General features: G+C 42.6%; 1 protein-coding gene across 1 annotated transcript; it reads right to left on the bottom strand.

Annotated features, from left to right (window-relative positions):
- Window positions 1-1,601: 1,601 nt before the first annotated feature.
- PSMD3 (proteasome 26S subunit, non-ATPase 3) lies at window positions 1,602-11,478 on the bottom strand. The gene is made up of 12 exons (XM_030221420.1): window positions 11,234-11,478; window positions 10,338-10,528; window positions 9,158-9,295; window positions 8,499-8,635; window positions 7,831-8,021; window positions 7,265-7,368; window positions 6,617-6,731; window positions 6,394-6,513; window positions 5,948-6,051; window positions 3,126-3,281; window positions 2,170-2,220; window positions 1,602-1,988 (listed from the first exon to the last, which is right to left on the bottom strand). The coding sequence occupies exons 1-12, from the start codon at window positions 11,397-11,399 to the stop codon at window positions 1,911-1,913; spliced, it is 1,551 nt and encodes a 516-aa protein (XP_030077280.1). The 5' UTR covers window positions 11,400-11,478; the 3' UTR covers window positions 1,602-1,910.
- Between the last annotated feature and the right edge of the window lie 3,973 nt (window positions 11,479-15,451).

Below are 15,451 nucleotides of genomic sequence, written 5' to 3'. Positions count from 1 at the left end.
AGTCAGTGGTCATCACAAAGAATATGGGGACAGGCTTAAAGATCTCAATATGTATACTTTGAAAGAAAGGCAAGAGAGGATATTGCAGAGGGGTTTAAATTCCGCTGTGGTGTAAATGCACAGGAGGTGAGTCTCTCTCAACTGAATTGAAGCTCTGGGATAAGGGGGCATAGGATGATGGTGAAAGGGACAGACTTGGGAGTAAACTAAAGAAATCCTGCTTCATGCAAAGGGTGGTGAATACATGAAACAGGCTCCTGGTGGAGGTGGTGGAGACAAAGACCGTATCTGAATTCAAGCAAGAGGAAGGGATAGAAGATGGTATGAATGGGAAGACTGGATAGGCCACATGGTCTTTATGTAGCTTCATTTTTTTTTTCTCTCTCTCTCTCTATAAATCCAACAGAAAAAAAAGATAGTTGCATTGACCAAGCTGTAAGAATCAATTCTGTACAAAAGGATTTGGACTCACTGGAGGAAATGACAATTTTAGAAATGTAGTGGTTGGGCTTCCATACTGCTGAACGTGATCTATGCTCATCTCCCGTTTGTATGTGGGCTAAGCTGCTTACTGCTATTACCTTGTTAATAAAAGGCAGTGCTGTTTTCCTGCTCCTATAAAAAGAAAACTCTTGGCTTGTTTTTCCCCCAGACTGTTAGACACCAAATCTCTTTCTATTCTTTATCATCACTGCTGCAGTGAACAGATGGTAAATCAACAAAGTATAAAAACATTTATATAAGTTCAGTGCTTGATATCTAACCTGGAGGTATTTGGGCAACATTTATAATATAGAAACTGCTCCAGAGGACCTACTGATAGATGACGACCAGAAGAGCACCAGACTCAACCCAAGCTTTCCAGTCTGATCATAAGAAGAGTAACACAGTGACCCGGCTACTGAGAACCCAAATATGGTTGACTGTTTGCATACAGCACTGTATCAAAAAGTGATCAAGGCCATCAGCCGGAGGCCAGGCAATAGTGAAGACGGGAGTCCTGCTCCAGGAAACCCCTCAGCAAGAAGGAAGTTCCACCTGTCGCTCAACAGTGGCTGCTACTGGCTGGCCACCATTTTGGCCCAAGGTCTTATGATATATATCAAATTCTTTATTTTCCACAATTGCTTGAAAAATTACTTAATTACTATGTATAAGGACTGTTGGCCTTATACAAATTAATTAAGTTGACTTCACAACGCAAGCTTAGCGAAAAAATCATTTTATATATACAATTTTTCAAGCAGTTGTGGAAAATAAAAAAATGTGTTATAAATCATAACATGCTGGGCCAATTGTTTTCATTACTGTTTTTTTGAAAACAGATGAAGGTAATCTATGCAACTATCAAGTTGAAAAATTGTGATTCTGGTTTTGTTGTAAAATAACAGTATTCTGCTTGTATAGAGTGAGTCCTACGTTTCCTCACATTTATAAGCAAGGCTGAACAGACACTGTCATCCTTTCCCCATCAGCACAACCAATGCATGGTGCAGCCAGTGCCGCTTCACACTTCCATCTGGGAAAAAAACACAGTAATGCAAAAACAAGCAAGATAACAGCATGACAGACTTTGTGCTGAACAACAGACAACCCAAAGAAAACCAGAAAAAGCATTTTATTTCGAATCTTCTTTTATACTGAAATATACTTTTTCAAATGTACTAAACTCTATCCCACCAAATAAGAATTTACAGAAGAAACATGCTTATTTTCTGCACAGTATCCAGGCCCCAAAACTGATGGTATAATTCAGCTTGAGTGGGCTATGTGGATTTGAGCGATGCAGACATGTGGACTTACAGGAAAAGGCACACCCAGGGGTTGCAGCTGACACAGTGCTGAAGTGCCCTGGGGAAAACCAAGCCAAAAACCAAAGGCATGAAGATACATCTGCCCCAGAAAGAAAATCACGGGAACCCATCGTCATCATCCTCTGCCATCTCCTTGGCGAATTCGAGGTCCTGTTGCTCCCGCTCCCGGCGCTCCTAGAGCAGAGAAGCACATTTGGTTACCCTGCTGCCACAAGACATTCTCCGCTGTATCCTCAGAAAAGGGCTCCTGCTACATGAATTGAGTGATGAGTGGGCAAGGAGACAGACACTGCAATGTGGGGCATTATAGCATGGTATTAGGCCACTCTCTCCTTTCCATGTGACCGAATCTTACCTCAGCCGACTCCAGATCCTTGTTGTAAGATTTGGGAGGGAATCGCATAGCCTGACAATACAAAGGAGGGGAAAGAATTAGATGATGCAACCATGAGTTCCACTACACCCAGTTCTGCTGTCTGTTACCTCATTCGGGAAGGGATTATAGTTTAAATGGGCCCTGTCCTCAAGTGACCCTCACCTACTCATTCTGTGAATGGATTAAGACAGCAGAGATATAGGTATTAAACTAGATTGAAATGCTGAAGAGTCTAGGCTTTATTTTCAGGTTTCCAGAGCAGCCTTGGGGTACACCCAGCCAAGTCAGGTTTTCAGGATATCCACAATGAATATTCAAAAGAGATTTGCATACTGAAGAGGCAGTGCATGCAAACCTCTCTCATGCATATTCATCATGGATATCCTGAAAACCTGACTGGCTGTGTTTGCCCCAAGGACTAGGCAGAGAAGCAGTGGTCCAGAGTACAGTTTTACTCAAAATCAAGCAGAAGAACTTAGCATCTTACCCACTCCCTTGGATCCCTGCACACACACTCATTCCTTGCATCGCCAGTCTAATCTAATCTAGTGCTTACTAACTGCCCAATTCCTAAAAAGTCCAAGGCAGTGTTCAAGACTGAAAAATACAAAATCATATAGGTCATACAGCTAGCAAAGTAAGGTAAAGCTGTCTCATCTTCAATTAATCCCATCTATTTTCCACTTGCTTTAGATCTTCCAAGTCATGGCATTGGTTTAACCCAAAGCCTCATATATCTTTGACTAGACTGTAAGCTCCACAAAGAAAGGACTCTCTCTATTTGCCTATACCCTTTAACACTTTAGTAGTACTATAGAAGTGTTACATTCTCCTGCAGATTAAAACCAAATGCCATCTCCTCAATAAAAACCCAAAAGTGTACTCTGGGATTTCTGGCCCATCTCAGGACAGATGCATTGACTACGCTTTGATACCTTGACAGACATGTTGTGGATGTCAAGACAGAAGGAGATCCTCTGATGGAATGCTAACTGCGGCTCCCGAGTGGAATAAATGTCGCTCATCTCTTTAGACTGGACATAACCCTTCTCGTGGTTGATGCTGGCTTCAATTACACCATCACGAATGGCCTTAAAGCAAAACAAACTCCAGTCAGATGGACTCCAGGATTACTCAACACTCTTTGCCAATGGACAGGGGAAAACCAATTCTAACACCACACACACCTCCCCCCCCCCCCCCCCCCCCCCACTTTTCCTCCAAGTTGTGCAATGTAGCTCTTGGTGTCCAACATCCCCATACCATGACTTGCAGAGGCACTGATCAGTGCAACTCTCTGCCTCTTATGTTTGAGGTGAAAGACAGCGAGAGACCTGAGAGCACAGACAGGTCAGGCTACTTTTTTATTGGACTTAATTATTTTAGCAGCTGTGAGAGATGTGTTTAAGCTACCTATCTTCAAAGGTTCTCCCACTAACTTTCTGGAATTCTAATTGTCTGTCAACAGAGTTTCCTGCTGCCAGGTCTTTACAGAGGAGCTGATGCAGAAAGGCTCCCGGTAGAACTGTATGCGGATGTCTGAGCAGCTGGCTTCTATCGTGAGCGTAATATTGAGCCATGCAGAAAGTGAAATGTATTCTAACTTGCAGCTAATGGGGGGAAGGGGAGGGGGGTTGTGCTGGATGCATGTGCAGAAGTGCCAGCACACATTGGCACCTGTTCTTCTATGTCTAAATATTAAGTCTCGCAGAAATTCATATACAAGCATTGAACAGGTGCCGATGTAAATTTAATTTTTGATTTTGTTCAGACGGGTGCATATGTCTATAACCTCCTGTCTGCCTTTGAACCTTTGCAGGGGTTTCCTTCAGGTTACAAAAGGAGACAAAGCTGGCAGTTAAATCTCAAAAACCAGCATAAAACTCTCCCTGCAAACTCAAATTCTCATGGTAACTGCACGTCAAAAGCCCCCATTTACCCCTCTGCATTGCTGCAAAATACTCTGGCCTCATTAGCATTCATTTTAATGCAATTTGCAGCCATGCATTCTGCACAGATTAGTACCTGAGCTCAATCCCTCTCTGCACAACCCACATTCAGCTCCTAGTAACTGCATGGTTTCTGCGTCGATCTCAGAGAGTAAGAGAGTGAAGCAGACAGAGCTGAGGGCAAAGAGGAGTAGACTAAGGGTTAAAGCAGCAGGCTGGGAACCAGGGAAGCCAGGCTTCAGTTACCACTGATGCTGCCTGTGCAAGTCAATCACTTAACCATTCATTGCCTGTGGTAGAAACTTAGGTGTAATCGTTCTGGGGACAGGGAAAATATCTACTGTACCCGAGTGTTAATTCACCTTGATCTATTACTGAAAAGATGCGAGCTAAGTCGAAATAAATAAATCAGACACTGAGAAGAGAACTCTGGATGCTCTCTCAGACATACGTGGCTTTTTCTCTTAAACCCTAATTTGCCACTTGCTCACTATGCAGAGGTGGCTAAGAAAACAAAATAGAATGTTAGGAATTATTAGGAAAGGAATGGGAAACAAAAATGAGAATGTTATAATGCCTTTGTATCGCTGCATGGTGAGACCCCACTTGAATTGTGTGTGTAATTCTGGTCACCGCATCTCAGAAAAAATATAGCAGAATTAGAAAAGGAACACAGAAGGGGGGGGGGGGGGGGGAGGGAAATGGAACTTGATATACCGCCTTTCTGAGGTTTTTGCAACTACATTCAAAGTGGTTTACATATATTCAGGTACTTATTTTGTACCAGGGGTAATGGAGGGTTAAGTGACTTGCCCAGAGTCACACGGAGCTGCTGTGGGAATCGAACTCAGTTCCCCAGGATCAAAATCCACTGCACTAACCACTAGGCTACTCCTCCACTCAAGGAAACGATAATGATAAACAGGATGAGACAACTTCCCTATGAGGGAAAACTAAAGTGGCTAGGGCTCTTCAGTTTGGAGAAGAGCTGGCTGAGGGGAGATATGACAAGCGGTCTATAAAATGCTGAGTGGAGTGTAACGGGTAGATATGAATCGCATGTTTACGTTTGCCAAAAATACTAGGATTAGGGGGTATGCAATGAAGCTAAGTAGTAGTAAATTTAAAAAAAAAACAGAGAAAATATTTCTTCACTTGTGTAATTAAACTCTGGAATTCGTTGCCAGAGAATGTGGTAAAAGCAGTTAGCTTAGCAGGGTTTAAAAAAGGTTTGGATAGTTTCCTAAAAGAAAAGTCCATAAGCCATTATTAAGATGGAAAATCCACTGCTTATTTCTAGGATAAGCAAGATAAAATCTGTTTTACTCTTCTGGAACCTGGATTGGCTACTGCTGGAAACAGGATACTGGGGCTTGATGGACCTTCGGTTTGTCCCAGTAAAGCATCACTTATGTTCTAATGGAATCCAGTTTAGAAGGAATGGATCTACAGAAGCTTAGCGGAGATTGGGCAACACTGGTGATTGAGAAGAAAAGTCAGTGCTGAGCAAACTTCTACGGTCTGTGTCCTGGAAATGGCAAGGACAAATCAAGGTCAGGTATACATATGAAGTATCACATACCATGTGTAATGAGTTTATCTTGTTGGGCAGACTGGATGGACCATACAGGTCTCCATCTGTTGTCAACTACTATGTTACCAAAGAGGGGAAGAGGTTCTCTTATGTTGTAATTTCTAATAATGAGCAGACACAAGGAAATTGCTGTTAACACAAGATGTACCACATCTGCTCCTCTAACCAAAGTAGGGAAAAGCCCAGTGTTGAAAGGCTTACATCATGGGCTCACCTTTGCCACAATGAACTCAGCATCCTCTGAACTGTCCAGCTGTAGCTTCTGTGCAATGTCAGCCAGGGAGATGCGGGAGTAGGACAAGCTGATCATACGCACTCCTACAAAGAGAAAACCCATTAAGTAAGGACACCCTACAGAGGCAGTAGTACACTTGGGGTCCAGTGTCTCCAACAACAAACTGGCCTCAGTAAAAAAAAAAAAAAAAATACCAAAGATGACCAAGCTCCAGCAGAACCTGTCCCAAGAATCTGTGCATGAAGGACATGATCGCTACACTACATGCACAATGTTATCTTTCTTAATATTACTTTTATATTAAGGACAAGATGTTGCATACCATTATTGCTCCTTAATGACCTGTATTTTATCACCTCTCCTGCAGGGCTGAGATGGGTCAGGGGGAGGGGGTGGCAAAACCTCTATCTTCAAGAGCTTCCCACCTGTCTTTATAACGTTGTGTCTAAGTCTTATGATTAGTGTGTAGGTTCCATCTGTCTGGAATTTCTCCCCAAACTGATCCAGGGCCTGATTAAACTTGGCCAAGTTTCCTGTACGCACAGCTGCAGAGAAAGGACAGAAGTTTCAAAATGATGAACAGAGAAGGCAGGGAGCGATTCCCCTCAGCACTGGGTTAACGGTATGATCATAACAGTGCCTCCTTACCCTGTGTCAGCAGGAAATATGGCATGAGTGACCTCTTCAGGAATGGCTGGCGGAACTGAAGGCGGTCTGGGATCTCTCCCAGTAATAACTCCACCACAATCAGCAGCTTATGAACCTGGGCAGATGAAGGAAGGACTTGGGTTAGTACTGTTCTCTAGTCACTGCACTGCCCCTGCACACACACTGCAAGACAGCCCCTGTGGTAGAACAGCAAGACCGATGTATCACAGCTACACTGGCATGGCTCATGTCACACAGTAAGCCAGTGGCAGAGCTAGGATTAGAACTCGGCCACAGGAATATAAAGTGGTCTGGATAGAATTGGATGAGAGTTGGCATTGCCAATCAGAATTCTATGATCTGTTGTTCCATGTCTTATCACTCCCCATCCCTTCTAGCAGAGGAGTAATGGGTTCCTCAAAGTGACTGGACAAGCTCATCAGGGCTGGTGTGAGGGGGTAGCAAACAAGGCAATTGTCCTTCAACCCCAACCTTACCATAAGCAAAAGGAAGACTGGGGGGGGGGGGGGGGGGGAGGGGGCCTGAGCCCCTGCACATATAACATCAGCCCAGGTTCTCTTTGACTATTTTTATTACCCAGCATCAAAGGGTGGTGGCTGTAAAGTGATGGAAGAGCATGACACTCACAGTCTGTTTGAAGCCTACGGCAGTATGCTGAGGGGCCTTCCTCAAGGCATTGGTCAGAGTCCGCCTCGCCTCTGAATATTCCAGCTGGATAGCCTTTATACGCCCTGGGAGGAAAGAGCAGACACTCCTCAAAGTCAGAAGCATATCCCACTTTCTGTCCCCTGCTATTTCCTTAACTCCAGCTCTTTTATGTTGCTCTGCACTGGAGATGTGTATGTTAGCTCTGACCGCCTCTGATTAACTACATGAAAAAAAAAAAAAAAAAAAGAAATTCAACTGTGCCTACACAAGGTACGACAAATCCTCATTTCTGGATTACTGTGGGTGTCCGTGAATTCCTCTGCCCACAAAGACTAAGCTCTGATCATCAGCCTAGTGCTTTCATAACAGAAGGCTTGTGGTCTTCTCTATGGGTCCCTACAGCAGTGCTATGATACAGAAAAGGAAGCTTGGGATGTGTTCTCATCTCATAGCACCCAAGCTTAGTGATTCTTCTTACACTAGTTTAAAGGCTAATGAAAGTGCCGTTCCTTTGGCCCTGTATTCTTTCAGAAGCTGGCTCTTACCTGTGTAATAGAGGTACCTGGCCCATTCATTGTTGTTGGCCTGCTCTGGGAACACAGACTTGGAGACCAGCTTTTCTGCCTGGTCGTAAAGGCTGTAATGCAGGTAGTTTCTCAGCAGCAGATTCAGAAGTGTTGCCTGTCCATCAGCATCATGGCGCAGTGTCGCTGTCCGCAAACGAGCATGCAAGAAACTTCAAGGAAAAACACAAAGATATGAGGGGGCAAGCAAACATGAGATCAGTGTTTCAGCAGCACCAGGATGTTCCAAGCTAGGAAAATCTGAAGAGCGACAATGGTGAGAAAAGCTTGTTACAAGTAAGAGGAGATCTGGAAGCCCTAATTCCAACTCTGCCACTAACATTTTGTGCCCCTGGCCAAGTCACTGTAGCTTTCCGAGTCATCTCTATATGGTCAAGTCTTCAAAACCAAGTAATATATCTAAGAATATCTAATCATAGCCACATCAAGAAATAAAGTTAATTTATTTTTTGTTCAGGTCAAAACTTTGTTCAGTTCCTAAAGTCTCTCATTACACTTTAGGACTTTCAGAGCTAAACAAATGGAATTCTAAATTTAACTCTGAGCTTCCCATGTAAGAATCCATTATCAGTGGTAATAAACTGCTTTTGTACCAACTGTTCAGACACAGAATTGAAATTTGTTCCTACCTCCTGACTACATCCAGCTTATTTAAGAATTCATAAATCCTAGAATGATAATAGTAACATTTGGCCACCACCAGGTCCAGAGCCCGGCGATTCTGGGGGCTGATTTTCTGCATTAGATCATCTGAAACTTTCTGTGCCTAAAAAAGAAGGAACGAACATTGGAAACAAATTTACACAAAGTCACAAGACAGACCCCCCCAAAATGGATTTATTATCTATTTTATTTATTAGGATTAGCCGCCTTTATGAAGAGATTCACCCAAGGTGGTGTGCAGCAGGTACAGTTTAACATAAAACTTACAATTTTGTTAACAGCATAACAATAGTAAAATAAGCAAGAATAAACAAAAGAGGTAAATTTGAAAACAGTAAACAAACCTAATAATATAACTACTGTGAAGCAGTTTTGAAAATACACACATTTAACAGCACTGATACACCTAATAAGCATGTATTAGAACATTCAACTAACATAAAGATAATGCCAACGATTTTCTACAATACAGCTTACCATACAGCTGAGGGACTAAGAGCAGATATATGATGGGAACAAAAAACCTACAGGCCACTGGCCTTCATGGTTTATCTCAACCTCACCATATAGTAATCCCACACTGCAATTCCCTCTCTAGTAAAGCTGCCACAATGACTTGACTTACCTCAGCATATCGTTTAGTATTCATCAGGTAAATGACTAGGAGCAGCTGCAGGTACGCTTCCACTTCCGGCAGGAGAGGGATTGATGCAGCCTTCCCTGTGCGAGGACGGAACTGCAGTTCCGCTTCTGTGTCCATAGGCTGCAGAAAAAGAGACTGAGAATGCCGTGAACAGGTAGGGTGTGCAGACAAGAATAAGCCTATGGCCAGAACTAGAAAAGGATTAAATGCAGCTTATATCTGCAAAACAGTGTGGCTGAAAACGGCTGAGGGTCAGGTGGTTTAAAGAGGGCTGAGGACGGCTGAGGGACAGGTGGTGTAAATGGGGCTGAGGATGGCAGTAGCTTTATACCTTTATTTTTAAATTAATGGTAAAATACAAGAGTAGGAGGTAATGCTCACTGCTATCCTAGCCCCCTTTCATACTCACCTACAGATTGACACGTGGACAGGGACCTGCAGTAACCGTGGGATGGGGACAGAGCCTGCAGGGACGGGGACAAACTTTGTCCCCATGTCACTTTCTACTTTGAAGCCTGTTGATGAACTGGACTGTTATTTATGTTTGATTGATGCAGACATTTTAATTTTTTGGAAAAACAAGCAAGCATGCTGGCCACAGCTAGCAAAATTTGCAAGGGGGATCCTGTACATCCTGCTACCAGCACATGCTCTAAGAAGACATCTATTGCAGGAGGGATTGTGGAAGACATGAGAGCTGAGTGGAAGACTGAATCCTGAGATTGTTGATGACTTCTTATTCATCCACAGATTAAAAAGTAACAGTGATTCATAGGGCATATTTCTCCCCTCTAGGGCATACAGAATGGGTTGTATTTTGTACCCCTGGACAACTGAACAGGGTGGATTAGGATTCCTTCGGGTAGCAGAAGTTAGCTATTGTTGTGGTAGCAAGGGTAGAGGGTGGTAGTGGTGGGAACGTTATTATAGCTGCTAATTGTTATTGTTTTCTATTTTTAATTTATACACAATAGTTGACAGCATATTGTTCCTTTTTATACTTTAATAAAAAATTTAAATATAAAATCATGTGTTTGAGGCTTCTACTGATGAGCCCATGGGGATGGGGGGGACAGAACCGACAGACGGGGCCTGCGGGGACGGAGACAGAACCCATGGAGATGGGGCCAAATTTTGCCCCCGTGTCATTGTCTATACTCACCTCCTCCAGGAAGCCAAGCAGGAAATCTCGGGCAGTGCTATTAGAAGTAAAGAATCCATGGATTGCTTTATGAAGCACGTTGGAGTTCAGCCTGCGAGAAGTGGAGGGCAAGGCCCGTAGAGCACGAAGGACAAAACGTGGCTCCTTTCCTGACAGCGCCTTCTCGATCTGCTTTACATGCTCCTTAATGTCTGTAAGAGAGAAGATTTGAAGCTAGAATCAAAAGTAGGGAGCAACAGCCTTATGGTTAGAGAAGCAGGCTGAAAATCAGAGAAGCCACTGATGCGCCCTGTGACTTTCAGCAAATCGCTTAACCCTCTATTACCTCATGTACAAAATTAGATTGTAAGTTCTTCTCCAAAGGAAAATATTTGGTGTTCTTTAATATAACTCATCTTGAGCTACTCCTGAAAAGCATAAACTAAATCCAATAAATAAGTCAGGCACCTGGGAAAGACTTGCAACAAAAATCACAGGAGCCAAAGCTGCATCAAAATGTAGTTGTGCATAGGACAAACAGAGTGTCTCTGGTGGCCAGGGCCACATTTGACAGAGTAGCACCCATGACGGCAGGGTAATCATCAGGTATAAAATGGAGGGTCAGGGTGAGGTAGGGGTAGTAATTGATCCTAATCTATCAGTCTCTTTTATCTCAGGTGATATCGGCCTGTAAGAGGGGAGGGGTGGAAGTGAATCTGCTGTGTCACACTATGTGAACTTTCCTGGGATACTCCGGGGCTTGGGGGCCTCTACCCCCCCCCCCCCCAAGAGGATGGCATTGCCTCCCAACCGGAAGGGGGTGACTATCTGGCTCTGCCAATCTGCCCCGGGGAGGGGGTGATGGTGTCTGAACTCTCTCTTTCTTCTCTCCGCCTCCCGGGGGCCCCTGCGCTCACCCTCCAGGGTGATGGCGTCCACCTCCCGCTGTGGCTTGTCCCCGGTGCCACTCCGGCTCTCGTTGTCAGCGGGCACCGCCTGCGGCTCCTCCTCCTTCATCTCCACGTCTTGCGGCTCGGGCTGACGCCCCTTGTCTGTCCTCCGCCGGGCGGCTCCGTCTTTCATCCTGCCGCTCACGATGACTGGCAACAACCCCGAAGGCGAAGCTGAGACCGGCCGCCGCCGCGCTGAGGATTGTGGGAAAACCAGACCCGACTAGCGGAGCCGGGGAGGGAAGTACAGCCGAGCGCCGAGCCAACGCTGCCACCTGAACTCGGCTGCGCATGCGTGCTGGTGTCCGCACTAATCCGTGGACGTCCGCTTCAGATAGACATTAATTGCATACAACACTATCCAGATCCAGCTGTCCTGAAAATCTGATAGCAGTAATTGCTTATCTCTTGAAATGAACTAGGAAAAATTTGATCTGCTTTTTGAGATCTGCCGGGCGTGTTGTGACTCGCATACAGAGCCCCTTCCCCAGGCCCTGATAATGATAACCTAACAAATAACCAGAGATGAAGCTTAGCTGGACGACTGGCCCCACCCCCAAGGAGGTTTAATACACGAGTGGAAGTTAGCCTGTCTATCTAGTCCACTGTACAAGGAAGCCAATTTGGTTAATCTCTGTTTCCACTGTCCCGCGCAGCCGTCATCTCTAGTACACTCAAATCAAAGCGAGCAAATATGGGCTGCTGCATCCAGGTTGTCGTCCTTTATTGTTGGTCCATCTGTAGCAAGTCTAAAGCTGTTTCAGATGGATAGGCAGGTGGATAAAAGTTTTTTTTAACTTATTGGACAGCTTTTAAATTTATTTGAAAGCTTCCCATTTGTAAATATAAATATCATGAAATAACAATTGAATATCACTAAAGAGCTTAACAATTATTATAGCTGGTAGAAACAACAATTTTAAACTCTGTATTTTGTGCTCATTTTTCTACACTAAAAACTAAATAAATAAATACACTGTATACAATACAGATGGCCAAATTTCAGTGAGGATATCCTGTTTCCTGATGGGGAACTTAACTGTTATAATCTGCCTTGGAAAGCCTGGTGTTATAAAGATGATGGAATATATTGAAATTAAATGGAAGTAGAATTAAACTCTCTTTTCATTGGGGTACATGGAATCACATCTTCATCTGTTTTGTAGAAGTTTGCCTTTGAGATACACAAATGGATTATTCTATTTTGAACATGTTTCAGGGGCAAGTGGTTTATAAGTCAAAATAAAAATAAATATTTTGTTTCCTGCAGATCTCTTTTGTTTAAACATAAATGGGCTAGAAGCCCCTAATGCAGCCCATTGGTTTTCTTATATTTTGTTCTTGTGGTAACTTATACTGTGCCAAAACTGAAAACTCATATCTGTAGCTGGTCAATAATAAAAAGAGTTCATTGTGAACACTTTCCACCCTAAAAGGTTGTTTTATGGCTGTGCATGTAGAATTGTGATATTGAATAAATAAGTGTATGTTTGTGTCCCTAGTCATGCAGCCTAAGTCTATATAATCCTTTCAAGAAATCCAGTTAATCTTTTAACTTATTAGTGGAGCATAACCACAGAGGCATGGTATGGTCGCATTTTTAAATCTAGGGCGCAGCAAAGTAACAGGTTATTTTGAGTTAGTCTTCACGGGACCAATGCCATCTCTGTCTAGCAGGTAGGCAGTGTCTTAAAAGGTGGAGGATAAATGGTTTTATTTTGTTTACATTTATACATAAAGCAAAGTCAGGTTCATTGTGGCTTACATTTGAAAATACAGTGAGACAGAATAATATAATTCAGTTATATCATGGATATGTCTGAAACATTTAACAAAGTTGAGATTAGCATATGTACCCAACCAGGGCATTTAAATGTTTGTCCTTTAATGATACCACATGTTCAGAAATCCATAGCCATTAGTATAGGCAATTATTCAAAGATGATCACATCCACACACCAGAACAGGCATCCATCACATTGCAAAAGTAAAATTTTCTACAGAGTACATCCAAAATTTAATTTTTATTTCCTTATTTCTATGGTCCAGAATTCCAGACAGCAGATGTACAGTTCTGTATATTGCACAAGCCGGCATGTTTGAAAATATAATATGATTAATAAAAAATGCTACCAGCAATAAAGAACGACAACTTGGTTGCAGCAGCTCATAGGTTTGCTTGCTTTGTTTTGAGTATATGGGAATGATGATTGCATGGGGAAGGGGAAACTTAGACTGACCTAATTGGTTTCAACGTTTTGATGTCACTTGGTCTATTAAACCTCCTTGCCATATCCAGATGTGATCTAGGCACCCACAAGCCCCCACTGAGTTAATCTAAAAGGCAGGACTTAAAAAAAACCCCCACAACCTACCCAGTTTACACAGTTATTTGAATAAATGACCACTGGGCATCTTGAAAGATTAATTTCCAACATAAATGCATCATGGTTAGTCAGAGTGGACTCTTAATTATACTTAGATATCCATGGTTGTTCAGCATTGGAATATTAAGACAGTTCTCACAGAATCAATTAAGAACTGGGATTATACCCCAGGTGCCCCAAAGTCATTTTTTTCATGTTATTTATTATGATTTATATTTCTTCTATACACAAAAAAGTCTTAAACAGATTAAAGTGTACACAACATAATTGTTATATTAGGTAAGACTGAAGGTCCATTTAGTTCAGTATCCTGCTTCCAGGCTGAGGTCAATCCAGGTCTCAAGTACCTGGCAAAAATCACAAAAAAGTAGCAAGATTTCATGCTAGGTTGGATTAGCAGTGGCTTAATAGTATATACCTTAATAGCAGTTTATGGGTTTTTTTTTTTTGTTCTCCAGGAACTTGGCCAAACCTTTTTAAAAAACAAATAGACTATGGTCATATCCTCTCCATTGCTACTCTTTGGGATCAGTACCACATTCCTCCCTCTGACCATCTCATTACATCTCTACTTTACTTGGGAAGCACTCACTGATGATATGACAGAAAAGGTAGAAAAACTTTTCTTATTATGTAGTAAACAAACTTGTCGTGTTTCCTTTTAAGATTTTAAACTCCAATTTACCAGCTTTGAGTTATGAGAGATAGGTGTGCTCATTCCAGAGGACATTTTGAGACAGTTAATCTGTAAACCACTGATAAAATTTACTTTTATGACTTATCATGAACAGTATAAGTTTATTCATAGTTCTATATTTCCTCAAAAAGAACATGCCTAATGGAAATCATGCCCTTGGATTGTTGCCTGAAATGTGGTACACAGGCTGCGACTCTTGGTCATATGTTTTCGTCATATACATTTATACAGTGCTTTTGGAAGAAGATTCAACAATTCCTCAGCTAGGGTAACTGCATAAATGGGACCACGTAAAACACAGTCCTATCTTTATGCAGCAACCCCATGGCTACTTAAATTCTGAATATCGATTTGACCGGCCATCTATTAGCCAGTGCCGCATAAACCAGATATTCAGTGCCGTAGCTCGGACATGTCCCGGGCATTGAATATCCGGAAATAAAGCCAGCAGTGGACAGCAAAATTCTCACCGCTGCCAACTGAATATTGACCCCAAAATGACCAGAAAACAAAGGTGGAAAAATAATTTTATTTTTTTTATTTATAGATTAGAATATGCCAGTTTTTGGAATATATAACTACCAGAGCTGGCATTAGACATGGGTGGAGCTCAGTGCAGAAATTTGGGAGGGCACTGCAATGCCCACTACCAACCTGTGCCTTCTTCAGATTCACTAAACAATACAAATACCCGCAAGGGAGAAATAAATCAGTACAAAGACATGAAATGACTCAATCTCGCTGAAAATAGCCTCCCAGAGACCACATTAATTCAAATGAAAAATTTGTTATCAATGAAGTTTTTATTTATGTAGGGGTCCTTTTACTAAGGCACGGGAGGGCTAATGTATGTGTAGAGTGCGCAAAATCGGCACTACTAGCCCGGCGATAATTCTGAGTTTGGTGTTTGCGGAGTCCTGCGGTAGAAAGCAGTATCCAGGCAGAAATGTTGAGTGAAGATGTGAACTGATGTCCATGTTGCTGCCCTGCGAATATCATTAATGATGAATGATGCAGGTGCTGCAAATGCCACCATAGCTCTTGTGAGTGGAGACATGAGGAATATTGTTTGATGGATGATGTATAATCTAGTTTGTCCTG

The sequence above is a fragment of the Microcaecilia unicolor genome, chromosome 12 (genome assembly GCF_901765095.1).
Source record: "Microcaecilia unicolor chromosome 12, aMicUni1.1, whole genome shotgun sequence".
NCBI classification, from domain to species: domain Eukaryota; kingdom Metazoa; phylum Chordata; class Amphibia; order Gymnophiona; family Siphonopidae; genus Microcaecilia; species Microcaecilia unicolor.
This window is presented reverse-complemented; position numbering and strand designations above follow the sequence as displayed.

Coding starts and splice junctions, on each gene's coding strand:
- PSMD3 (XM_030221420.1), bottom strand. CDS start 11,399: ATGAAAGACGGAGCCGCCCGGCGGAGGACAGACAAGGGGCGTCAGCCC. Junction 8,022..8,498: donor AAGCTGGATGTAGTCAGGAG/GTAGGAACAAAT, acceptor TTTTCCTTGAAG/TTTCTTGCATGCTCGTTTGC. Junction 3,282..5,947: donor CTGAGTTCATTGTGGCAAAG/GTGAGCCCATGA, acceptor TTTTGCTTTAAG/GCCATTCGTGATGGTGTAAT.